The following is a 25,967-nucleotide window of genomic DNA, read 5'->3' on the forward strand; positions in this document are numbered from 1 at the left end:
TTTAAAACATTTTTAATGAATATTACTAACAACAACAGATTAAACTCCTTTTGGCCAAGGGATCCGTGAAATAAGTTTAGAGGGTGTAATAGAATACAATACAATGTAATATTATTCCTCTTCAGTATTCTGTTCTTACCCCTGGGCAACATGGGCCTGGGAGGCTCACAGGGATATTGGTATCCACAGTACTCCACCTATTATCCATATTTCAACTCAATACTTATTGTATTCCCCCAAAATGTTGTATTTTTTAAAAACAGAAATGCACTGTAATGTTCAGATTAAGAGGGGGTCCCTGATGACTTTGCAATCACAAAAGGGGTCAGAACCCCTGTTGGTGGTACCAGCCAACTCAGAGTATGGAGCTCCTCTGGGTCCATGTAAAGGACAAGAAACATCTGTTATTGAGTAATGAGTAATGTGGTTGAAATGTGTGTGTGTGTGTGTGTGTGTGTGTGTGTGTGTGTGTGTGTGTGTGTGTGTGTGTGTGTGTGTGTGTGTGTGTGTGTGTGTGTGTGCTAACGACTCTCTGGCAGGTGTGACTGATTGTTTCCATGAGCGATAGTGAGACTTGTGTAAACACAGCTGTCACTGGCTGCCTCTCAAAGGGCCGGCAGGTAGCCTAGTGGTTAGCGTGTGGGGCCAGTAACCCAAAGGTCACTAGCTTGAGTCCTTGAGCCAACAAGTTGAAAAATCTGTCAATGTGCCCTTGAGCAAGGCACTTAACAAGTGGTGGAAAAAGTACCTAATTGTCATACTTGAGAAAAAGTAAAGATACCTTAAAAGAAAATGACTTAAGTGAAAGTCACCCAGTAAAATTGTATTTGAGTAAAGGTATTTGGTTTTAAATATATTTAAGTATCAAAAGTAAATGTAATTGATAAAATATTCTAAGTAATAATACAAAAAAACGCAGCATCATATGATGCAAAATGCATTATACGGGGATGATTTCTGTATTTAGAAAGTTACATATCTTGAAAACTTGAGTGCTGACAAGCAAAACATCATGTCAACAATGGACTAATGAAACAAATAACAAAATATCGTTTTTGGGTGGAGTTGTCCTTTAAATAGTACTTTGAAGTACTTTGCACCACTGCACTTAACCCTAATTGCTCCAGAGTCGCCATTAATAATGGCTGACCCTGGCTGTGACCCCACTCTCTGAGAGTGTCTCAGGGGAAGTTGGGACATGCAAAAAAACATTTGAAATAGGACAAATATAAGCACCCACCTTACTACTGTGTTCAAAAGTAGTGCACTATGTAGGAAATATTGGGCCATTTGGGATGCAAACACTATGCGGCTGATGTAGAATATCTCTAATAACTACTGACACTATATACCAGAATATCTCTAATAACTACTGACACTTTACACCAGAATATCTCTAATAACTACTGACACTATATACCAGAATATCTCTAATAACTACTGACACTATATACCAGAATATCTCTAATAACTACTGACAATATACACCAGAATATCTCTAACAAATACTGACACTATATACCAGAATATCTCTAATAACTACTGACACTTTACACCAGAAAATCTCTAATCACTACTGACACGTTCTACCAGAGTATCTCTAATAACTACAGTTTACTATATACCTAAATATCTCTAATAACTACTGACACTTTATACCAGAATATCTCTAATAACTACTGACACTTTATAAAAGAATATCTCTAATAACTACAGTGTACTATATACCAGAATATCTCTAATAACTACTGACACTATATACCAGAATACCTCTAACAACTACTGACACTATATACCAGAATATCTCTAATAACTACAGTTTACTACATACCAGAATATCTCTAACAACTACTGACACTATATACCAGAATACCTCTAATAACTACTGACACAATATACCAGAATATCTCTAATAACTTAAGACATTATATAACCAGAATATCTCTAATAATTACTGACACATTAATCCAGAATATCTCTAATAACTACTGACACATTACATCAGAATATCTCTATTAACTACAGTTGACTATACAACAGAATATCTCTATTAACTACAGTTTACTATGTACCAGAATATCTCTAATAACTACTGACACTATATACCAGAATATCTCTAATAACTACTGACACATTACACCAGAATATCTCTAATAACTACAGTTTACTAAATACCAGAATATCTCTAATAACTACTGACACTATATACCAGAATATCTCTAAGAACTACTTAGACTTTACACCAGAATATCTGTAACAACTACTGAAACTTTACACCCGAATATATCTAATAACTACTGACACTATATAAGAGAATATCTCTAATAACTACTGACATTATATGCCAGAATATCTCTAACAACTACTGACATTATATACCAGAATATCTATAATAACTACTGACACTATATACCAGAATATCTCTAATAACTTAAGACATTATATACCAGAATATCTCTAATAATTACTGACACATTACACCAGAATATCTCTAATAACTACTGACACATTATATCAGAATATCTCTAATAACTACTGAGACTATACACCCGAATATCTCTATTAACTACAGTTTACTATATACCAGAATATCTCTAATAACTACTGACACTATATACCAGAATATCTCTAATAACAACTGACACATTACACCAACATTTCTATAATAACTACTGAGACTTTACAACAGAATATCTCTAATAACTACAGTTTACTATATACCAGAATATCTCTAACAACTACTGAAACTATATAGCAGAATATCTCTAATAGCTACAGACACTTTACAACAGAATATCTCTAATAACTACTGACATGTTCTACCAGAATATCTCTAATAACTACAGTTTACTATATACAAGAATATCTCTAATAACTACTGACACTATATAAGAGAATATCTCTAATAACTACTGAGACATTACACCAGAATATCTCTAACAACCACTGACACCAAATAGCAGAATATCTCCAATAACTACAGTTTATATATATCAGAAAATCTCTAATAACTACTGACACTTTACACCAGAATATCTCTAATAACTACTGACACTATACACCAGAATATCTCTAATAACTACTGTTTACTATATACCAGAATATCTCTAATAACTACTGACATGTTCTACCAGAATATCTCTAATAAATACAGTTTACTATATACCAGAATATCTGTAATAACTACTGACACTATATACCAGAATATCTCTAACAACTACTGACAATATATAGCAGAATATCTATAATAACTACTGACACTATATGCCCGAATATCTCTAATAACTACGGGCACTATATATCAAAATATCTCTAATAACTACTGACACTTTACACCAGAATATCTCTAATAACTACTGACACATTACATAAGAATATCTCTAAAAACTACTGAGACTTTACACCAGAATATCTCTAATTACTACTGACACTATATACCCGAATATCTCTAATAACTACGGACACTATATAGCAGAATGTCTATAATAACTACTGACACTATATACCAGAATATCTCTAATAACTACTGACACTTTACACCAGAATATTTCTAGCAACTATTGACACTATATAGCCGAATATCTCTAATAACTACTCACACTATATACCTGAATATCTCTAATAACTACTGACACTATATACCAGAATATCTCTAATAACTACTGACACATTACACCAGAATAACTCTAAGAACTACTGAGACTTTACACCAGAATATCTCTAACAACTACTGAAACTTTACCAGAATATATCTAATAACTACTGACACTATATAGCAGAATATCTCTAATAGCTACTGACACTTTCTATCAGAATATCTCTAATTGCTACTGACACTTTCTATCAGAATATCTCTAATAACTACTGACACTTTCTATCAGAATATCTCTAATTGCTACTAACACTTTCTACCAGAATATCTATAATAACTACAGTTTACTACATACCAGAATATATCTAATAACTACTGACACTTTACAAGAGAATAACTCTAATAACTACTGAGACATTACACCAGAATATCTCTAACAACTACTGACACTTTACACCAGAATATCTCTAATAACTACTGACACTATACACCAGAATATCTCTAATAACTACTGTTTACTATATACCAGAATATCTCTAATAACTACTGACATGTTCTACCAGAATATCTCTAATAACTACAGTTTACTATATACCAGAATATCTGTAATAACTACTGACACTATATACCAGAATATCTCTTACAACTACTGACAATATATAGCAGAATATCTATAATAACTACTGACACTATATGCCCGAATATCTCTAATAACTACGGACACTATATAGCAGAATATCTCTAACAACTACTGACACTATACACCAGAATATCGCTAATAACTACTGAGACTTTATACCTGAATATCTCTAATAACTACAGTTTACTATATTCCAGAATATCTCTAATAACTACTGACACTATATACCAGGATATCTCTAATAACTACTGAGACTTTACATCAGAATATCTCTAACAACTACTGACACAAAATAGCGGAACACCTCTAATAACCACAGTTTATATATTCCAGAATATCTCTTATAACTACTGACACTATATGCCAGAATATCTCTAACAACTACTGACACTATATAGCAAAATATCTCTAATAACTACGGACACTATATAGCAGAACATCTCTAATAACCACAGTTTATATATTCCAGAATATCTATAATAACTACTGACACTATATACAAGAATATCTCTAATAACTACTGACCCTATACACCAGAATATCTCTATTAACTACTGAGACTTTACACCAGACTATCTCTAATAACTACTGACACTATATAGCAGAATATCTCTAAGAACCACAGTTTATATATACCAGAATATCTCTAATAACTACTGACACTTTACACCAGAATATCTCTAACAACTATTGACCCTATATAGCAGAATATCTCTAAGAATTACTCACACTTTATACCCGAATATCTCTAATAACTACGGACAATATATAGCAGGATATCTCTAACAACTACTGACACTATACACCAGAATATCGCTAATAACTAATGAGACTTTACACCTGAATATCTCTAATAACTACAGTTTACTATATACCAGAATATCTCTAATAACTACTGATACTTTCTATCAGAATATATCTAATAACTACAAACACGTTATATATCAAAACATCTCTAATAACTACTTACATTATACACCAGAATATCTCTAATAACTACTGACACTATATACCAGAATATCTCTAATAACTACTAACACTTTACACCAGAATATCTCTAATAACTACAGATATTTACACCAGAATATCTCTAATAACTACTGACACTTTCTACTTGAATATCTCTAATAACTACAAACACGTTTATATCAGAATATCTCTAATAACAACTGACACTTTACACCAGAATATCTCTAACAACTACTGACACTATATAGCAGAATATATCCAATAACTACTGACACTATATACCAGAATACCTCTAATAACTACTGACACGATATACAAGAATATCTCTAATAACTACTGACACATTACATCAGAATATATCTAATAACTACTGAGACTTTATACCAGAATATATCTAATAACTACAGTTTACTATGTACCAGAATATCTCTAATAATTACTGAAACTTTACCCCAGACTATCTCTAACAACTACTGACACTATATAGCAGAATATCTCTAATAACCACAGTTTATTTATACCAGAATATCTCTAATAACTACTGACACTTTACACCAGAATATCTCTAATAACTACTGACACTATATAGCAGAATATCTCTAATAACTACTGACACTATATAGCAGAATATCTCTAATAACTACTGACACTATATAGCAGAATATCTCTAATAACTACTGACACTATATAGCAGAATATCTCTAATAACTACTGACACGTTACACCAGAATATCTCTAATAACTACTGACACTAAATAGCAGAATATCTCTAATAAATACTGACACTATATAGCAGAATATCTCTAATAACAACTGTCACTTTACACCAGGATATCTCTATTAACTACTGACACTATATAGCAGAATATCTCTAATAACAACTGTCACTTTACACCAGGATATCTCTATTAACTACTGACAGTTTCTACCAGAATATCTAATAACTGCAAACACGTTATATTAAAATATCTCTAATAACTACTTACATTATACACCAGAATATCTCTAATAACTACTGACACTTTACACCAGAATATCTCTAATAACTACTGATACTTTCTATCAGAATATCTCTAATAACTACAAACACGTTATATCAAAACATCTCTAATAACTACTTACATTATACTCCAGAATATCTCTAATAACTACAGATCTTTACACCAGAATATCTCTAATAACTACTGACACTTTCTACTTGAATATCTCTAATAACTACAAACACATTTATATAAGAATATCTCTAATAACTACTGACACTTTACACCAGAATATCTCTAACAACTACTGACACTATATAGCAGAATATATCCAATAACTACTGACACTATATACCAGAATACCTCTAATAACTACTGACACGATATACCAGAATATCTCTAATGATTACTGACACATTACACCAGAATATCTCTAATAACTACTGACACATTACATCAGAATATATTTAATAACTACTGAGACTTTACACCAGAATATATCTAATAACTACAGTTAACTATATACCAGAATATCTCTAATAATTACTGACACATTACACCAGAATATCTCTAATAACTACTGACACATCACACCAGAATATCTCTAATAACTACTGAGACTTTATACCAGAATATCTCTAATAACTACTGTTTACAAAATACCAGAATATCTCTAATAACTACTGAAACTATATACCAGAATATCTCTAATAGCTACTGACACTTTCTATCAGAATATCTCTAATAACTACTGACACTTTACACCAGAATATCTCTAATAACTACTGACATGTTCTACCAGAATATGTCTAATAACTACAGTTTACTATATAACAGAATATCTCTAATAACTACTGACACTATATACCAGAATATCTATAATACTACTGACACTATATATCAGAATATGTCTAATAACTACAGTGTACTATATACCAGAATATCTCTAAGAACTACTGATACTTTCTATCAGAAACTTTCTATCAGAATATCTCTAATAACTACAAACACGTTATATTAAAATATCTCTAATAACTACTTACATTATACACCAGAATATCTCTAATAACTACTAACACTTTACACCAGAATATCTCTAACAAGTACTGACACTATATAGCAGAATATCTCTAATAACTACTGACACATTACACCAGAAAATCTCTAATAACTACTGACACTATATACCAGAACATCTCTAATAACTACTGACACTTTATACCAGAATATCTCTAATAACTACTGACACTTTCTGCCAGAATATCTCTCATAACTACAAACACGTTTTATCAGAATATCTGCAATAACTACTGACATTATACACCAGAATATTTCTAATAACTACTGACACTTTACACCAGAATATCTCTAATAACTACTGACACTTTCTACTTGAATATCTCTAATAACTACTGACACTTTCTACTTGAATATCTCTAATAACTACAAACACGTTTATATCAGAATATCTCTAATAACAACTGACACTTTACACCAAAAGATCTCTAACAACTACTGACACTATATAGCAGAATATCTCTAATAACTACTGACACTATATAGCAGAATATCTCTAATAATTCTGACACTTTACACTAGGATATCTCTAGTAACTACTGACAGTTTCTACCAGAATATATCTAATAACTGCAAACACGTTATATCAGAAAATCTCTAATAACTACTGACATTATACACCAGAATATCTCTAATAACTACTGACACTATATAGCATAATATCTCTAATAACTACAGGTTACTATATACCAGAATATATCTAATAACTACTGACACTATATACCAGAATATCTCTAATAACTACTGACACTTTCTACCAGAATATATCTAATAACTACTGACAGTTTACACCAGAATATCGCTAATAACTACTGACACTTTTCACTTCAGAATATCTCTAACAACTACTGACACTATACACCAGAATATCTCTAACAACTACTGACACTATATAGCAGAATATCTCTAACAACTACTGACACTTTATACCAGAATATCTCTACTAACTACTGACACTTTCTACCACAATATCTCTAATAACTACAAACACATTATATTAGAATATATCTAATAACTACTGACATTATACACCAGAATATAGCAGAATATCTACTGACACTTTACACCAGAATATCGCTAATAACTACTGACATTATACACCAGAATATCTCTAATAACTACTGACACATTCTATTAGTGAGCCATGCCCTTCTGTAAGAACAGACACAACTTCCACTGATGACAGGTCCATGTCCTTCTGTAGGAGCAAACACAACTTCCACTGATGACAGGTCCATGTCCTTCTGTAGGAACAGACACAACTTCCACTGATGACAGGTCCATGTCCTTCTGTAGGAACAAACACAACTTCCACTGATGACAGGTCCATGTCCTTCTGTAGGAACAAACACAACTTCCACTGATTACTGGTCCATGCCCTTCTGTAGGAACAAACATAACTTCCACTGATGACAGGTCCATGTCCTTCTGTAGGAACAGACACAACTTCCACTGATGACAGGTCCATGTCCTTCTATAGGAACAAACACAACTTCCACTGATGACAGGTCCATGTCCTTCTGTAGAACAGACACAACTTCCACTGATGACAGGTCCATGTCCTCCTGTAGGAACAGACACAACTTCCACTGATGACAGGTCCATGTCCTTCTGTAGGAACAGACACAACTTCCACTGATGACAGGTCCATGTCCTTCTGTAGGAACAGACACAACTTCCACTGATGACAGGTCCATGTCCTTCTGTAGGAACAGACACAACTTCCACTGATGACAGGTCCATGTCCTTCTTTTTCCTGTCTCCTATCATTCTATCTGTCTCTGCCGTCACTAAATCAACACTCACACACACACACACACACACACACACACACACACACACACACACACACACACACACACACACACACACACACACACACACACACACACAGCCAGTTGAATGTAAAGCTTTCATTATACCTCTGTAAAGGGCACAAGGAGGGCAGGTTTGTATAGAAATAACGCTAGAGAAGACCCTCAGCCCTCAGCTAATCACAAAAACAGGTGGCAGGGTGACGCTTGTTGTTTCTTGTCCCTGATTGCCCCTTTAATATCACTGGCAAACGCTGAGAAGAATCTGCACAAACATGTTTTACTCATTTTATTGTTTTCCCTCTCTCTCTCTTCCACTGTCTCTCTCTCTCTCTCTCTCTCTCTCTCTCTCTCTCTCTCTCTCTCTCTCTCTCTCTCTCTCTCTCTCTCTCTCTCTCTCTCTCTCTCTCTCTCTGTCTCTCTGTCTCTCTCTCTGTCTCTCTGTCTCTCTGTCTCCCTCCCTCCCTCCCTCCCTCCCTCCCTCCCTCCCTCTCCTTCACTTCCTCCCCTCCCTCCCTTCCTCCCTCCCCTCTGTTTGTCAGGGTATATAATTCTAGTCAGGATCTTGTACTGGACACCTAATTCCCAGCCATCCCTTGGGGATCATCAAGGGCCCTTTGTGTCCATGACGACAGCTCGCAGGGAGATAGTTGTCAAGGAAACAGGGAAATCGAAAACACATGGCTTTAGGAGAGGAGGGAGGGAGAGGGGAGGGGTTGCTGTTGGACTATAGGCTGGAGAGGAGAGGAGGAGCAGAGAGGAGAGGAGGAGAGAGGAGAAGAAGAGCAGAGAGGAGAGGAGAGGAGAGGAGAGGAGAGGGAGAGGAGAGGAGAGGAGAGGGAGAGGGAGAGGAGAGGAGAGGAGAGGAGGAAGGAGAGGAGAGGAGAGGAGAGGAGGGAGGAGGGAGGAGAGGAGAGGAGAGGGAGAGGAGAGGGGGAGAGGAGAGGGAGGGAGAGGGAGGAGAGGAGAGGAGAGGAGAGGAGAGGGAGAGGGAGAGGGAGAGGAGAGGAGAGGAGAGGAGAGGAGAGGAGAGGGAGAGGGAGAGAGGAGAGGGAGAGGAGAGGAGAGGAGAGGAGAGGAGAGGAGAGGGAAATTAACTTAGGTGAAACCAACAGAGAGTGGAGGGGGTGGTGGTGAGGTAGGGGGACAGAGAAGACCTCCATGATAGTTGTAGGTTAATATTGTAGACTAAGTCTCCATGATAGTTGTAGGTTAATACTGTAGACTGAGTCTCCATGATAGTAGGAGGTTAATACTGTAGACTGAGTCTCCATGATAGTAGGAGGTTAATACTGTAGACTGAGTCTCCATGATAGTAGTAGGTTAATACTGTAGACTGAGTCTCAATGATAGTTGTAGGTTAATACTGTAGACTGAGTCTCCATGATAGTAGGAGGTTAATACTGTAGACTGAGTCTCCATGATAGTAGGAGGTTAATACTGTAGACTGAGTCTCCATGATAGTAGTAGGTTAATACTGTAGACTGAGTCTCCATGATAGTTGTAGGTTAATACTGTAGACAGTATCCTGGCATATGGTCTGTATCTCCTGTTAATGTATTACTCCTCCTGAGAGACAACAGTATCAGTACAGTGTGTGTGTGTGAGTGTGTGTCTCCAACATGTCTATCTTAATCAGTAGAGCCATGTTTCATCCAGACCTTTGGTCTCTGTCACACACACACCCCCTCTCAACCACAGAATGAGCTCATCCAGAGTGCTGACGTCAACATCAGGTCCCCAGAGAGACCAGCAGAACAGGGGGTTTGGACTGTTCCATTACCCCACAGAACAGGGGGGTTGGACTGTTCCATTATACCATAGAACAGTGGGATTGGACTGTTCCATTATACCATAGAACTGGGGGATTGGACTGTTCCATTATACCATAGAACAGGGGGATTGGACTGTTCCAATACAACACCGAACAGGGGGATTGGACTATTCCATTACACCACAGAACACAGGGACTGGACTGTTCCATTACACCACAGAACAGGGGGGTTTGGACTGTTCCATTACACCACAGAACACAGGGACTGGACTGTTCCATTACACCACAGAACAGGGGGGTTTGGACTGTTCCATTACACCACAGAACAGGGTTTTTTGGACTGTTCCATTACACCACAAAACAGGGGGCATTGACAGACCTGGTAATAATCTCTAATGATGATAGACTACAGTGCCTTGCAAAAGTATTCATCCCCCTTGGCGTTTTTCCTATTTTGTTGCATTACAACCTGTAATTTAAATTGATTTTTATTTGGATTTCATGTAATGGACATAAACAAAATAGTCCAAATTGGTGAAGTGAAATGAAAAAAATAACTTGTTTCAAATGATTCAAAAAAATAAATAACTGAAAAGTGGTGCGTGCATATGTATTCACCCCCTTTGCTATGAAACCCCTAAATAAGATCTGGTGCAACCAATTACCTTCAGAAGTCACATGATTAGTTAAATAAAGTCCACCTGTGTGCAATCTAAGTGTCACATGATCTGTCACATGATCTCAGTATATATACACCTGTTCTGAAAGGCCCCAGAGTCTGCAACACCACTAAGCAAGGGGCACCACCAAGCAAGTGGCTCCATGAAGACCAAGGAGCTCTCCAAACAGGTCAGGGACAAAGTTGTGGAGAAGTACAGATCAGGGTTGGGTTATAAAAAAATATCAGAAACGTTGAACATCTCACGGAGCACCATTGAATCCATTATTAAAAATAGGAAAGAATATGGCAGCACAACAAACCTGCCAAGAGAGGGCCGCCCACCAAACCTCACGGACCAGGCAAGGAGGGCATTAATCAGAAAGGCAACAAAGAGACCAAAGATAACCCTGAAGGAGCTGCAAAGCTCCACTGTGGAGATTGGAGTATCGGTCCATAGGACCACTTTAAGCCGTACACTCCACAGAGCTGGGCAATACGGAAGACTTGCCAGAAAAAATACATTGCTTAAAGAAAAAAATAAGCAAACACGTTTGGTGTTCACCAAAAGGCATGTGGGAGACTCCCCAAACATATGGAAGAAGGTACTCTGGTCAGATGAGACTAAAATTGAGCTTTTTGGCCATCAAGGAAAACGCTATGTCTGGCGCAAACCCAACACCTCTCATCACCCCGAGAACACCATCCCCACAGTTAAGCATGGTGGTGGCAGCACCATACTGTGGGGATGTTTTTCATCCTGGTCAGAATTGAAGGAATGATGGATGGCGCTAAATACAGGGAAATTCTTGAGGGTAACCTGTTTCAGTCTTCCAGAGATTTGAGACTGGGACGGAGGTTCACCTTCCAGCAGGACAATGACCCTAAGCATACTGCTAAAGCAACACTCGAGTGGTTTAAGGGGAAAAATTTAAATGTATTGGAATGGCCTAGTCAAAGCTCAGACCTCAATCCAATTGAGAATCTGTGGTATGACTTAAAGATTGCTGTACACCAGCGGAACCCATCCAACTTGAAGGAGCTGGAGCAGTTTTGCCTTGAAGAATGGGCAAAGATCCCAGTGGCTAGATGTGCCAAGCTTATAGAGACATACCCCAAGAGACTTGCAGCTGTAATTGCTGCAAAAGGTGGCTCTACAAAGTATTGACTTTGGGGGGGTGAATAGTTATGCACGCTCAAATTTTCTTTCTTATTTCTTGTTTGTTTCACAATAGAAAATATTTTTGCATCTTCAAAGTGGTAGGCATTTTGTGTAAATCAAATGATACAAATCCATTTTAATTCCAGGTTGTAAGGCAACAAAATAGGAAAAATGGCAAGGGGGATGAATACTTCGCAAGCCACTGTATATCCATAGCCCTGTTGGAATAGGTTTAAAAGTGCATCCTTCAACTTCCTGAGACTGATCTAACACAACTGGACAAATGAATGTTGTGTGCATGTGGGCGTGCGTGTGCTTTCGTTCATGTGTGTCTGTTTGTGTGTTAGTCTGTGCAGCCTCCGTGTGTGCGTATGTGCGCACTCGTGCGTTTGTGTGCGTGTCCATACATGTATGTACACTGCTCAAAAAAATAAAGGGAACACTTAAACAACACAATGTAACTCCAAGTCAATCACACTTCTGTGAAATCAAACTGTCCACTTAGGAAGCAACACTGATTGACATTAAATTTCACATGCTGTTGTGCAAATGGAATAGACAACAGGTGGAAATTATAGGCAATTAGCAAGACACCCCCAATAAAGAAGTGGTTCTGCAGGTGGTGACCACAGACCACTTCTCAGTTCCTATGCTTCCTGGCTGATGTTTTGGTCACTTTTGAATGCTGCCGGTGCTTTCACTCTAGTGGTAGCATGAGACGGAGTCTACAACCCACACAAGTGGCTCAGGTAGTGCAGCTCATCCAGGATGGCACATCAATGCGAGCTGTGGCAAGAAGGTTTGCTGTGTCTGTCAGCGTAGTGTCCAGAGCATGGAGGCGCTACCAGGAGACAGGCCAGTACATCAGGAGACGTGGAGGAGGCCGTAGGAGGGCAACAACCCAGCAGCAGGACCGCTACCTCTGCCTTTGTGCAAGGAGGAGCAGGAGGAGCACTGCCAGAGCCCTGCAAAATGACCTCCAGCAGGCCACAAATGTGCATGTGTCTGCTCAAACGGTCAGAAACAGACTCCATGAGGGTGGTATGAGGGCCCGACGTCCACAGGTGGGGGTTGTGCTTACAGCCCAACACCGTGCAGGACGTTTGGCATTTGCCAGAGAACACCAAGATTGGCAAATCCGCCACTGGCGCCCTGTGCTCTTCACAGATGAAAGCAGGTTCACACTGAGCACATGTGACAGACGTGACAGAGTCTGGAGATACTGTGGAGAACGTTCTGCTGCCTGCAACATCCTCCAGCATGACCGGTTTAGCGGTGTGTCAGTCATGGTGTGGGGTGGCATTTCTTTGGGGAGCCGCACAGCCCTCCATGTGCTCGCCAGAAGTAGCCTGACTGCCATTAGGTACCGAGATGAGATCCTCAGACCCCTTGTGAGACCATATGCTGGCGTGGTTGGCCCTGGGTTCCTCCTAATGCAAGACAATGCTAGACCTCATGTGGCTGGAGTGTGTCAGCAGTTCCTGCAAGAGGAAGGCATTGATGCTATGGACTGGCCCGCCCGTTCCCCAGACCTGAATCCAATTGAGCACATCTGGGCCATCACGTCTCGCTCCATCCACCAACGCCACGTTGCACCACAGACTGTCCAGGAGTTGGCGGATGCTTTAGTCCAGGTCTGGGAGGAATATTTGTGTGATTTTGTTGTCAGCACATTCAACTATGTAAAGAAAAAAGTATTTAATAAGATTATTTCATTCATTCAGATCTAGGATGTGTTGTTTAAGTGTTCCCTTAATTTTTTTGAGCAGTGTATGTGTGTTTGTGTGTGTGTGTGTGTGTGTGTGTGTGTGTGTGTGTGTGTGTGTGTGTGTGTGTGTGTGTGTGTGTGTGTGTGTGTGGTGTGTGTGTGTGTGTGTGTGTGTGTATGTGTTAACTCACAGCCAGGAGGGGGTCTGAGCAGGGAAGGGTCCCAGTATCTCCACCTCCTCATCACTGGGTGGAAAGCAGCACTCCCAACACCACAACAGACATGAGCGACAAGACCACCGGCACAACAGACAGTCAGTTAGCCTGGACAGCACACCCTATAGAGAGAGAGAGGGGGATAGAGAGAGAGAAAGTTTGCCAGGGAGAGAGAGAGAGGACAGAGAGAGAGAGAGAGAGAGAGAGATAGAGAGAGAGAGAGAGAGAGAGAGAGAGAGAGAGAGAGAGAGAGAGAGAGAGAGAGAGAGAGAGAGAGAGAGAGAGAGAGAGAGAGAGAGAGAGAGAGAGAGAGAGAGAGAGAGAGAGAGAGAGAGAGAGAGAGAGAGAGAGAGAGAGAGAGAGAGAGAGAGAGAGAGAGAGAGAGAGTTTTGAGTTTTTATAAAATCTTTATTTTATACTCAAGTGTTAACATAAATAATGGCACACTGCCTTTTCAGAAATTGAACAACAAATGTCATTCCTAAATAAAAATGAAAACAAAAATAAAAATAAAAATAAATTAAATAAAAATACAAAAAAGCATATACATTCAATTCATTTCATCAACAAAAAATAGTTTCCCCTCCTCCACAAAACAAACCGCTCCTTCGTAGCCCCACTTCTCCTCAAACAATGGGAGATCTTTTACAGCCGAGAAGAACTCAAAATCCACTTTCATTCTCGCTTTCACTAATCCTTTAAAAACACATCTCACATCCTGCCGACATCCCGTTTCTATCTTATGTTTCCTACTCAGAAAAATGGACATCTTAGCTTGTCCCAAAATAAAATGTAACAGTTGACATTTTCTTTTCTGTTGCTTACTATATTGAAACCCCAAAATAAAAACAGTGTTACTGAAAATCTCCCCTACAGCTTTAAACAAAGACTCCAGCATTTCCAAGAGAGGTTTTATCCTCTCACACTCCATAAAACAGTGAAAGATTGTTTCTCTTATATTACAAAAAGGACATCCATCTCCAACATCTGAGTTAATAACAGATACAAATGCATTAACTGCAATGATGCCATGCAAAACCCTCCATTGCATATCCCCAGTACCCTTTTGTAACAGTGGCTTGTACAGTGCTCTCCATGCTGGCTTTACCTTGTCATCAATGCCCAATTTTACCCTCCATGGAGTGTCTTTTCTATTTTTCAATTGATCTTTATTCAACACCTTGACACCCCCCCTATATAAGTCTTTCCCATTCACCTCATCCAAACCCACCTCTTCCAACCCTCTCAAATCCAGTAATAACGCCTTTCTTTCTGACTCTGGGATATTGGGTGTAATCCCTAGTCTTGGAAATGAGACGTTTTCTTCTTGTACCTTCATCTTGTGACTATTCAGCATACCCCACTCTTCTGCTGACAGAGCCTTCCTGCAGCTTCCCAGCAGTTGTCCGACAATCCTTTCCGACCTCACCCCCAAATGTTAAGCCGCCCGTCTTCCATCCTTTAAGGCGGGCCCATTAACTACTGCTAGCCAATCCTCTCCCAACATATCCCAAAAATACTTAAAAAAGTAAACGGGAAGCCCATCAATGCCTGGTGCCCTTCCATTTTCCATGCCTTTTAATGCAGTGTATAGCTCCTGCAAAGACAATGGTTGCTCTAGCTCAACATGAGCTTCTACAGCCACCTGTGGGAGCCCATCAAGGAACTGCTGTGTCACTGTTTTATCCTCTTTGTACTCACACTTGTAGAGCTCAGCATAGAACTCTACTGCCCTCTTTCTAATTTCACTAGGGCTAGTGAGCTCCTGTCCAACAACTGATTTGAGACAATGAATAATTCTTCTTTGTCCATTCTTTTTCTCTAAACCAAAGAATAATTTGGATGAGGCCTCCATTTCAGAGATTCCCTGAAACTTACTTCTCACTAATGCCCCCTGTGCTCTGATACCCAGCAGGTCTGCCAATGCAGCTTTTTCCCTCTTGAGGGCCTGAGTATGGCCTCGATCTCCTGTGGTCTCAACCAACGTCATGAGTTCCACTATTTCAGTCTCTAGGGCTTTCATTGATCTGGTGATATCCTTGGTGACATTCCTCGTGTATTGATTACAGAATTGTTGAATCTGGATTTTCCCTATGTCCCACCACTGTTGAAGGGATACAAAACTGGCCTTTTGAGACCTCCACCTCTCCCAGAAAAAAACTAAAACATTTCCTGAAGTGAGCATCACTCAATAAAGTTATATTAAAATGCCAGTATGCACTTTTGGGTTTTACATCGTTAACGAACACCACCTCTGTTATTAAACAATGATCAGAAAATCCCACTGGGGTTATCACACTTGATTTACAGACCTGAGATTGATGCTCAAAACAATAAAACCTATCTAACCTGGCCATAGAGTGTCACGCCCTGACTTATGGGACTCTAGTATGTTGAGTCAGGGTGTGGAGTTCTATGTTGTATTTTCTATGTTCTCGTTCTAGGTGTTGTATGTCTATGTTTGGCCAGGTGTGATTCCCAATCAGAGACAGCTGTCGCTCGTTGTCTCTGATTGGGGATCATACTTAGGCAGCCTGTTTGAATCATTAGTTGTGTGATCTTGTTCCGTGTAGAGGCTTGTATTGTGTTTAGCCTGAGGACTTCACGTTACGTTGTTTTGTTCGTGTGTTTATCGTTATATAAACATGTATGCATTTCACGCTGCGCCTTGGTCTGACCCGTCCTTCAACGTCCGTGACAGAAGATCCCACCAAACACGGACCAAGCAGTGTGCCCAGGAGCAAACACCCTGGACACAGGTGGGGAAGATGTGGTCTTGGGAGGAGATGTTTGCAGGGAAAGGACCATGGGCGAAGGTAGATGCCCAGGCAGGAGAGGAGCAACGGCAACACGGAGGGCGCCGGTCGAGGAGGAAGCCCAAGAAGCAGCCCCAAGAAAAAAATTTGGGGGGGGCACACGGGGTGGTTGGCGGAGCCTAGGTTCAGAGCAGAGCCAACTCCCCGTACTCACGCTAGGAAGCATGTGACTGGGCAGGCTCCGTGTTATGCGGAGCTACGTACTGTATCGCCAGTGCGCCGGCACAGTACTGTACGTCCTGTGCTAGCACCACGCACGTGGGCAGGCTCCGTGTTATGCGGAGCTACGTACTGTATCGCCAGTGCGCCGGCACAGTACTGTACGTCCTGTGCTAGCACCACGCACGTGCCGTGCGAAAATGGGCATCCAGTCAGGACGGGGTGTGCCGGTTCAACGCTCCTGGTCTCCAGTACACCTCCTCGGTCCCGCATATCCTGCGCCGGTTCTACGTACTGTATCGCCAGTGCGCGTGCACAGCCCAGTGCGTCCTGAGCTAATGCCACACACGTACTGTGCCGAAATAGGCATCCAGCCAGGACGGGTTGTGCCAGCGCTCCAGACCTCCAGTCCGCCTCCAAAGTCCGGCCCGGCCCGTTCCTGTTCCTCGCACCAAGCCAGTGGTGCGTGTTCCCAGTCGGGCCCATTCCTGCTCCCCGCACGAAGCCAGTCGTGCGTGTTCCCAGTCCGGCCCGGCCCGTTCCTGTTCCTCGCACCAGGCCAGTGGTGCGTGATCCCAGTCCGGCCCGGCCCGTTCCTGCTCCTCGCACCAGACTAGTGGTGCGTGTTCTCAGTCCGGCCCGGCCCATTCCTGTTCCTCGCACCAGGCCAGTGGTGCGTGTCGCCAGTCCGGCCCGGCCCGTTCCTGTTCCTCGCACCAAGCTAGTGGTGCGTGTCGCCAGTCCGGCCCGGCCCGTTCCTGCTCCCCGCACCAAGCCAGTGGTGTGTGTCCCCAGTCCGGCCCGGCCCGTTCCTGCTCCTCGCACCAGACCAGTGGTGCGTGTTCCCAGTCCGGCCCGGCCCGTTCCTGTTCCTCGCACCAAGCCAGTGGTGCGTGTTCCCGGTCCGGTACGGCCCGTGCCTGCTCCCCGCACCAAGCCAGTGGTGCGTGTCGCCAGTCCGACCCGGCCCGTTCCTGCTCCTCGCACCAAGCGAGTGGTGCGTGTTCCTAGTCCGGTCCGGCCAGTGCCTGCTCCTCGCACCAGACCAGTGGTGCGTGTGTCCAGTCCGGCACGGCCCGTGCCCGTTCCACCGGTGCCTGGTCCGGCACCGGTCAGCTGCTCCACTCCGGAGCCAGAGCAGTCCGCTCCAACGGTGCCTGATCCAGCTCCGGTCGGTTACTCCACTCTGGAGCCAGAGCAGTCCGCTCTACCGGTGCCCAGTCCAGCTCCGGTCAGCGGCTCCATTCCGGAGCCAGAGCAGTCCGTTCCACCGGGGTCCAGTCCAGCTCCGGTCAGCAGCTCCACTCCGGAACCAGAGCAGTCCGCTCCACCGGGGTCCAGTCCAGCTCCGGTCAGCGGCTCCAGTCCGGAGCCAGAGCAGTCCGCTCCACCGATGCATAGTCCAGCTCCGGTCAGCGGCTCCAGTCCGGAGCCAGAGCAGTCCGCTCCACCGGTGCCCAGTCCAGCTCCGGTCAGCGGCTCCCGTCCAGACCCAGACGTCAGCCCCTCTCCAGGTTCGGGGTCTCCCACACCAGGGTTCAGACAGGGCTTGGTACATCGTGGGAGGAAGGAGAGGGGAAGCAGCGCGCCGAGGTCCAGACCAGACCAGGGGCGCAACAGGGAGGCTGAGAGAATGTGGTCGTCACGCCTGGAGCCGGATCCGCCTCCGAGGCGGAATGCCCAACCGGACCCTTCCCTGTCATGTCAGGTTGGTGCGGTCGGAGTCCGCACCTCTGCGGGGGGTAATGTCACGCCCTGACTTATGGGACTCTAGTATGTTGAGTCAGGGTGTGGAGTTCTATGTTGTATTTTCTATGTTCTCGTTCTAGGTGTTGTATGTCTATGTTTGGCCGGGTGTGATTCCCAATCAGAGACAGCTGTCGCTCGTTGTCTCTGATTGGGGATCATACTTAGGCAGCCTGTTTGCATCATTAGTTGTGGGATCTTGTTCCGTGTAGAGGCTTGTATTGTGGTTAGCCTGAGGACTTCACGTTACGTTGTTTTGTTCGTGTGTTTATCGTTATATAAACATGTATGCATTTCACGCTGCACCTTGGTCTGACCCGTCCTTCAACGTCCGTGACATAGAGATGGTGTTCTCTCTCACATGCGCCCAGGTGTACTGTCTCGTGCCTCCATGTTGACTCCGCCAAATATCACATGTGTTACAATGAGGTGTTTTAAAAAAGTCCTTGAGGCTATATGAGGTTCTTTGTGATATCTATCTAAATCACTGACTGTGCAGTTAAAATCCCCAGCAATAAATAAATAATCTTCATTATTACATTTCTCAATGGTATTTGATAATGTCTCTAAAAAACATTCCCTCTCAACTGCCACCACTGGGGCATATACATTTATCATTCACATAGTGATGTTTTCATACCTTTGCTCTAACTTTTAATAACCTCCCCTCAACTACCTCTTCAACCTCATATGACATAGGCAAAAACCCTTTTGAGAACAAGATGGCCACACCCCCACTTTTTGAGTTTTTATGACTACACACCACTGTCCCCCCCCCACTCCTGTTGCCACATAACTTCATTTTCCAAATGATTATGCGTTTCTTGTAGAAAATGTATGTCACTTCCCTTTCCCCTAATTAACTCATACACTATGGCTCCTTTTTTAACGTCTCTTGCCCCATTTACATTTAAAGAAGAAATCTTAAAACTGCTCATGGCTGGGAAAAAAATACAGAGAAAGACACAGAAACCACATCTCTTTACAGAGTTAAGTTCATTTTCTTTAGAATTTCCATCACTTATCACTCTCGTGACCACTTTCTTGAGTCTAGCAATTTCAGGGCTTGTCAAACCTCCCCCTGTTATTTTTGACATCAGAAACTTTGCTGATTCAATAAACAATTCACTTTCAGGGAAAAAACCTGTTACATTATAATCTTGCATATATTTCTTCCCTTTTGTCAACTTCAGAAACTGACATACTTTCTCAATCCCATACCTCCCTTCCACCCCATTTATCTCACTATTTTGTTGTGACGCATCAGATGACTCACTCTCGCTATCCTCCCCAGAAGAAAACTCCACCATCTCTACAACCTGTTTATCTTCAATTGATTTATCAATCTCTACCTTCCTCTTGGAATTAGACCCTTCACCACCCCTTACATTCTTCCTCTTACTCCTCTGTACTTTGAACACAGCTGCTTCCTTTTCCATTATTTCAATCTTCTCTTGACCTCCAATTTTTTTTTCCAGCACCACCTCAGCGACGGCAGTAGCAATCTCACCATCTTTTTCCCCTCCTGCTTTGTTCTGATCTACCACAATTGCCCCCGTATCCACACTGCCTTCCTCTCCTACTTTTCCAACCACATCTGACCACCTTCTCCCTTCCCCTGCACCCTTAGCATGTTCATCCCTTCGCGGTGGTGTATTAGCTGCACCAGCACTAGAGCTGCTACCAGACTCTGCGCGCTCGTTCTCGGGACAATTACGTACCAAATGCCCCTCTCTTCCACAGCCAAAGCATTTCATTGATTCAGTAGAAACTCTTCTATCATCCTCAGCTCCCACTACTCCCACATGCTGACCTCTGACCTCACCTACTAAGGAAAGACAACAGCATTTTCAGCAGTTAAATGCAACAACACAACACTAGCCCCCCGTGTAGCTCAGTTGGTAGAGCATGGCATTTGTAATGCCAGGGTTGTGGGTTCGATTCCCACGGGGGGCCAGTATGAAAATGTATGCACTCACTAACTGTAAGTCGCTCTGGATAAGAGCGTCTGCTAAAATGTAAATGTATTTATACAAAGCAATCTATTACATACAGTGCCCTCTACAATTATTGGCACCCCTGTTTAAGATGTGGTCGAGGACTTCCAAAAATTCTCATTTTTTTTAAAACAACATAGAACCCAAATGCAAAAAAAAGAGAAAAATCCAACCTTTTATTTAAGTACATTACTTTGGTGTAAAAAAAAAAAATCACACATTTAGAAAAAAAAAAACTTGAAATCATGTGTCCCACAATTATTGGCACCCCTGATGTTAACACTTTGTACAACCCCCTTTTGCCAACAAGACAGCACTTAATCTCCTCCTATAACATTTCACAAGATTGGAGAACACAGAGAGAGGGATTTTTGACCATTCTTCTTTGCACAATCTTTCTAGATCATCCAGTGTCCTGGGTCCTCTCTTATGCACTCTCCTCTTTAGCTCGCCCCACAGGTTTTCGATTGGGTTGAGGTCTGGGGACTGAGATGGCCATGGGAGGACATTGAGTTTGTGACTGCTGAACCATTTTTGTGTAGATTTTGCCACATGTTTTGGATCATTATCCTGCTGAAAGACCCAATGACGACCCATCTTCAGCTTTCTGGCAGAGGCCATCAGGTTTTTATTTAAAATGTCCTGGTAGTTCAAAGCGTTCATAATGCCATGCACCCTAACAAGGTTCCCAGGGCCTTTGGAAGAGAAACAGGCCCACAGCATCACAGATCCTCCACCATACTTCACGGTGGGCATGAGGTGCTTTTCGGCATACTCATCTTTTGTTTTACGCCAGACCCACTTAGAGTGTTTGTTGCCAAAAAGCTCAATCTTAGTCTCATCTGACCAAAGCACACGATCCCAGTTGAAGTCCCAGTGCCGCTTAGCAAACTCCAGACGTTTACGTTTGTGAGTGTTAGTGAGAAAAGGCTTTTTCCTTGCATGCCTCCCAAACAGCTTGTTGGCATGTAGAGAGCATCTGATGGTTGTTTTGGAGACTTTGTGACCCCAAGATGCCACTCTTTGATGCAATTCTGTGACAGTGAGCTTAGGACTTTTTTTTACTTCTCTTACCATCCTCCTCACTGTGCGTTGTGGCAAGATAAACTTGGGACCTCTTCCAGCCTTGTTTGTCACTGTTCCAGTTGTTTTAAACTTCTTAATGATTCCTCTGACTGTAGATACGGGCAAGTTAAGGCGAGTGGCTATTTTCTTGTAGCCATTGCCTGACTTATGAAGGTCGACACAAATCTGCCTTGAATGGTGTGTTCTCTTGTCTTTGCCATGTTGACAAATGGGTAAGAGAATTAGGCCTCTGTGTCACGTCATATTTATACCCCAGGGAAACAGGAAGTCATGAATTACTAATTAAAAGTTCCTAGATACCCTGACCAACTTTAGCAACTACAGAAAAATATATATTTTTTAAAATCAATTAAAATTTTCAGCGGAATTGTTAGGGGTGCCAATAATTGTGGGACACATGATTTCAATTTAATTTTTTTCTAAATGTGTGATTTTTTTTTTTACCACCAAAGTAATGTACTTAAATAAAAGGTTGGATTTTTCTATTTTTTTGCATTTGGGTTCTATGTTGTTTAAAAAAAAAAGGAGCATTTTTGGAAGTCCTCGACCACATCTTAAACAGGGGTGCCAATAATAGTGGAGGGCACTGTATGTTTTTTGAACACTATAATTTGATTGCGAGCATGATAGCTGTACTTTTAGTTTATGGTAGACGCAGCTTGTTTGCCATTAGCCAATCAGCATTCTCAACAAGTTCAAAGCACGTGAATGCATCCAACTGGTATTTCCTACATCACAACAGGTAATTACCACCTTCCCACTTGGTTATGAACACAGCATCACACATGATGACTCATCTCAGCACAACTCTCTGACATCATCAGCGTGTGCCACAATACGCATCAAAGTCCTTTCCATTTCTCTTTTCCTAGTCCTATTTTGACTTTACCTCAATTTCACATAGAACTTTTCAATATAAACAACCCCATTCCCTGTAGCAATCAGCAGTATAGAGAAACACCTTAATTCCAAACTCATCTAACCTCTCTCTCTCTCTCTTTCACCCCCCACCTCTGGATCATTAGAGTGTCATTGCAATACAACTTTATTTTTTCCCGTATTACTTTTTCAATATTTAATGTGAGGCTAAAGCAGGCTCAGTCAACTAGACAAACTGCTTATGAATTAGTAAATGAATGCAAAAGGAAATCATACAAGATTAATGGAAAGCTATCTCTAGGAGAGGGGGTGAAAGAGAGAGAGAGGGTAAAGAGAGGGGGGTGAGAGAGCGAGAGAGAGGGGGTGAGAGGGAGGGAGAGAGAGAGGGAGTATGAAAAAGGGATAGATAGAATGAGAGAGAAAGCAAGAGAGCAACAGAGAGTGAGAGAGAGAGGAGAGAGAGAGAGAAAGAGAGAGAGAGAGAAGGAGAGAGAGAGAGAAGGAGAGAGAGAGAGAGATAGAGAGGGGTGAGAGGGAGGGAGAGAACGAGAGAGAGAGAGAGAGAGAGAGAGTGAAGGAGAGCGAGAGAGAGAGTGAAGGAGAGAGAGAGAGAGAGAGAGAGAGAGAGAGTTAAGGAGATAGAGAGAGTGAGAGGGGAGAGAGAGAGAGAGTGAAGGAGAGAGAGAGAGAGAGAGAGAGAGAGAGAGAGAGAAGGAGAGAGAGATAGATAGAGAGGGGGTGAGAGGGAGGGAGAGAACGAGAGAGAGAGAGAGAGAGTGAAGGAGAGTGAAGGAGAGAGAGAGTGAGAGGGGAGAGAGAGAGAGAGAGAGTGAAGGAGAGAGAGAGAGAGAGAGAGAGAGAGAGAGAGAGAGAGAGAGAGAGAGAGTGAAGGAGAGAGAAGGTGAGAGCTTCAGGGAATTATGATGTTTATGAACTTTGTTTTCTTTTCAATTTCTACTCCCTCCCTCCCTCCCTCCCTCCCTCCTTCCTTCCCTCCACAATCACGATTATAATCAGAGACAAAGACAGTCATGCAGGATGGAATGATTGCATGAAGATAAAATGCTAAACCTCTTATTGAGTTGATGAAAATAACAAAATGTGTGTATGTGGTTTGTGTGTGTGTGTGTGTGTGTGTGTGTGTGTGTGTGTGTGTGTGTGTGTGTGTGTGTGTGTGTCTGTCTGTCTGTTAACACTAGAGCAGACACAGGAGATGGATAGTGCCCACTGAGATCTGACAGCAGTCATGGCTGGTTAACTGATGATTTGACACCTGCTCCTCTTTTAACAATTTAACACCTCTGTCTGTCTCTACACACACACACACACACACACACAGACACACACACACACACACGTGTGTTCTGGGGAGGAGAACATACCTTGTTAATGGGTTCCAACTGTCCTTTTTCACAGTGAGGAGGAGCAGTTGATTATGGGCAGTTGGAGGACCAGGGAGGAGACAGGAAAGAGTAGTTTAGTAACAATGTTTAGTGTTTATCTGTTAAGATCAGTTAATTATGATTCATATTAGCATTTACCAACAACAGCTACTCTTCCCACAACCTCCTAAGGTCCAAAACCCAACACAATACAAAACATGGGGTGCATTCATTAGTCCACACCGCAACGAAAATCACTGTTTCTTATTATACAAATGCAGGGGTTTATTCACTAGGAATCAAACGGAAGCAAATGGAACAAAGCTACCGGAAAACTCTTGTTTTCGTTGCAAAAAAAAGTTTTGCTACGGTTTGCTACGGTGTGCACTAATGAACCCCCCCCCCTACACCACCAGGTTAGCCCCTCCTCTTTTCCATCCTTTATGTTCCTAGTAGCCAATAGTCTGCTGGACAGAGCACACAGGATTTGGTTATGGCTGTCCAAGATTATGGTAACAGTAACTTTGCTTATAAACCATCTATAAAAGTCATATCATTGTTCTATATTGAAGTTATAATGAGCGAATACGCACTAGGCACGTCTCTCCACTACAGCGCTCTCCAAAGTCCCACCATTTCCGAGTACTTCGTTTGCACATTATAAATGTTTGTTCATGCTTCCCCAAAATTAAACTTAATTTCTATTAAATCTATATTCTATGTAATCTTATAATAATTGCACCATTTCAGTCCCTTACCGTTTATTGCAACATTGTACACGTTTTGATTCATGTTTGGTATAGGCAATGATATGTTCAATTTACTACCATTTCCTATCCTCTGAGTTCTTATTTTTATTTATTTAACTAGGCAAGTCAGTTAAGAACAAATTCTTATTTACAATGACGGCCTACACCAGCCAAACCCGGAAGACGCTGGGCCAGTTGTGCGCCGCCCTATGGGACTCCCAATCACGGCCGGTTGTGATACAGGCTGGAATCGAACCAGTGGGTCTGTAGTGACGCCTCAAGCACTGAGAGGCAGTGCCTTAGACCGCTGCGCCACTCTGGAGTGAGTTGGTCGATGTTTATCTTTACAGTGCAAGACTCACAAGGTAGAAGTTTGTTTTATTCCCATCAAGCGTATTTGTTTGCTGTTTTATCCTTGGAGCTCCTCATCGGTGTAATGTTCGGTAGCCTACCTGTTAAACATAGTTATTTAATGTTCGCTACCTGTTGGAAGTTATGAGCGGGCGCAGGCTCATGTCAGTAGGCTTCCCAGTGGTTATACGTGGCCTTCCCGCCAGGACGCCA

At 41.8% G+C, this 25,967-nt stretch overlaps 1 protein-coding gene and 1 non-coding gene across 2 annotated transcripts in view; one reads left to right on the plus strand and one right to left on the minus strand.

The window, feature by feature from the left end:
• Positions 1–25,967, minus strand: part of LOC121570693 (synaptotagmin-17-like) — a 100,307-nt gene that overhangs the window by 66,015 nt on the left and 8,325 nt on the right. The window contains 2 exon segments of the mRNA XM_041882166.2: positions 14,566–14,711; positions 24,655–24,672. Of these exon segments, the coding sequence (XP_041738100.2) occupies positions 14,566–14,711; positions 24,655–24,672 (164 nt within the window).
• On the plus strand, positions 21,191–21,266 carry trnat-ugu. The gene has a single exon. It is a non-coding gene; the product is annotated as a tRNA-Thr (tRNA).

This window comes from Coregonus clupeaformis, unplaced genomic scaffold (assembly GCF_020615455.1).
Source record: "Coregonus clupeaformis isolate EN_2021a unplaced genomic scaffold, ASM2061545v1 scaf0093, whole genome shotgun sequence".
Taxonomy (NCBI): domain Eukaryota; kingdom Metazoa; phylum Chordata; class Actinopteri; order Salmoniformes; family Salmonidae; genus Coregonus; species Coregonus clupeaformis.